This window comes from Egretta garzetta, unplaced genomic scaffold, assembly GCF_000687185.1.
Source record: "Egretta garzetta isolate BGI_Z169 unplaced genomic scaffold, ASM68718v1 scaffold26, whole genome shotgun sequence".
In the NCBI taxonomy this organism is placed as follows: Eukaryota; Metazoa; Chordata; class Aves; order Pelecaniformes; family Ardeidae; genus Egretta; species Egretta garzetta.
The window spans coordinates 1,012,373-1,014,873 of NW_009260070.1; the positions used below are offsets into that span (position 1 = coordinate 1,012,373).

The 2,501-nt window shown below is 58.5% G+C and overlaps 1 protein-coding gene across 1 annotated transcript in view; it reads right to left on the reverse strand.

The window, feature by feature from the left end:
* Positions 1 to 1,945: 1,945 nt before the first annotated feature.
* The window catches only part of WNT8A (Wnt family member 8A), a 3,473-nt gene continuing 2,917 nt past the window's right edge, over positions 1,946 to 2,501 (reverse strand). Inside the window, exon 6 of the mRNA XM_009641231.2 lies at positions 1,946 to 2,497. Within this exon, the coding sequence (XP_009639526.1) occupies positions 1,946 to 2,497 (552 nt within the window). The remainder of the gene's footprint in view (positions 2,498 to 2,501) is intronic.

The following is a 2,501-nucleotide window of genomic DNA, read 5'->3' on the forward strand; positions in this document are numbered from 1 at the left end:
TGCGCCGGCGGGCCAGCCAGTGCACAGGGTGCAGGACGGGGGGTCGCTTTGTTTGCCTGTGTTTGTCATTTCCAGTTCAGCCTAAATCTCGGTGGGCTGTCGGTGCTGTTGCAGCAACGCTGTGGAAACATCTTGGAGTTTTCTGCTGTGGTGGGGTGGCCTATTAACCACGGAAACTTCAGAAATAACTACTCCGACGGCAGCAAACAAGCCCCCAGAAGGATGTAGCCCTTCCAGCTTTAACAAAACCACTCTCTGCAAAAAGAAACGCATGGCAGTCGGTCGTGCTTCCCGACCCGTGTGTTTTGCACCTTGAGCTTCCCGATGATTTGGCTCGAGCACGCGCGGCGGCTGTGTTTGTGCTGGGAGCCAGGGGGATGCCTGGGTACAACAGCATCAAAGCGTTTGTAGTGTGGGCACAACACGCTGGCAGGGCTGTCGGGGTTGGGTTTTTTTTTTCCGCTTGTGTCTCCTTCTCCTCCTCCCCTGGCTGGAAAGCAAAGCTGGCAGAGCATCCTCTGCCCCCGTGGCGTGGGTGCAGGCGGTGGCACAGCCCTGGCTCGCTCCAGAGCAGCGCCGTGGCTCTGAGGAGTGACCTGGGCTGAAGCACAGCCCCGGGGAGGCCAGGAGAAGAGCGGGACCCTCCGGGAGGCAGCAGCCAGCCCCCAGCCCGTGTCCCCTCCTGCCGTCCCCGCCGTGGCGCGGGGCTGTTTGCACGCGCGGCAGCGGGGAACCGGCAGGCACATTCACAGCTGTCCCCAAGTTTCTCTCCCGCCCCCAGTTCAAAGGGTTCCTCTCGTGCCTCCAAGAATTCTGCAGCGAGTGCCGACGCTTTCCACATCAAAGCGGGGCAGCCTCGCGTTGTCTGGGGGATGTCGGCCCGGGCAAATTAAAGAGGCATTGGGAGCTTCGGGATCGGCTTTCGCCAGGCAGTGCCTGCGCGCTCAGCGCTCGATAAGGCTCAGATATCGCGGTGATGGGCATTAAAGCAAACGCGTTGGGGACGGAAGGCTGGAGCCCGCTTTTAGTGTGGTCTAGGAGAACAAGCCTCTCGGTGGCTTTTGGGTTAACGGAGAGAAGCCTTGGAAGTGCTGGGTTTTACACGTTTTGCATGTGCAGCCCTGCTGCTAGGAAGCCAGAAAGGAAAAAGCCAATCTTTATCTTTGTGGTGTTTATTGCAAAATACAGTCCAAAACGTAACTCTTTGGGGATACCTTTGAAATAGAGAGAGAAAACAGATTGTGCTAAGCAATAATACAACTTATTAATAACAACATTTGGCATAAAGAATTCTGAATTCTTATCTGCTAATTTAAAGCAAACAAACAAAAAAGTACAGGAATTGTAAACAGCTTAATTCCATCCAGTACAAATAGATGAAGCTACTGCCTTTTGGGGCAAGGGCTGGGGTACGGGTATACAAAATATAAAAAGGGGGGGGGGAGGGGGAGATACGAAATCTGTAAACACTGGCTTGAAACCTATGGAAGCCCTCAAAAAGCCGCAGTTGTCGCAGTACACGGCACGGCACGACCCCCTCTCGCATCAGAAAGTGCATGAAGTTTTCCATGAGGAATGCGGCCGAGCAGCCGCCGTGCGTGAATCCACGGGCTGGGGGTGCCCGTGGCTGCTGGGGAGGAGCAGGACCTGCTTTTGGCCATGGTGCCCGTCCCCACCTCTCTTGCCACGGGGCTGGAGCCCCACCGCCGGCCTCAGCTGACCCCTGGACATGACGCAAGGGGTTGAGCCCGCCAGAAGAGTTAAATTCTTCCCTCTGTCCAATACACAGATAAAGTGACTCCTGAAAGGAAAGAAGCTACTGGTAAATATTGAGGAAAAACCACGGAAGCAAGGAGGACCGTGGTCCCTCAGTGCCTGCACCTCACGCTTCCTAATCTCGCCACGTCCGTCCGCAGCAGCCCCCACCACCTTGTGCGGTGCCCGCTCAGCCCCCCCGGGCCCCGCAGCTCCCCGGGGACGCTCCCTCCCACCCCAGGCGCCGGCCACAGAAGTGCTTGCCCACCAGCTGCCGGCACTGCTCGCACCGCACCGTGCAGCACCAGTGGAACTTGCAGTTGCAGCTGGCCACCACCTCCGTCCTCCTCTCCTCCACGCGGAGGCCGCACTCGGTGCACAGCCGCCGGCAGCTCCTCCTCTCCCACTGCGAGAGGTTCTTGCCGGTCTGGAGGCACTCGCGGCCCTCGGTGCCGTGGTGGCCCAGGCTGGCGTTCCTCGTGCAGTAGTCGGGAGAGTCCTCCAGGAAGACGAGCTCTGTGGGGTGGACGTGGTGGAAGGTCTCCGCCGTGGCCCCGCGGCTGTCGGCACTGTTGCCAGCTCTCATCCGCCTCTTGTCCATCTCCAGCTTGTGGGCTTGGTCGTATTTTATCTTCAGGTAGTTCCCGATCTCCCGGAAGTCGGCGAGCTGGAGCCAGCAGGTCTGGATGCTGCAGCTGCCTGACACCCCTTGGCACTTGCAGGCTCCCCTCATTGCTGCTTTCTCG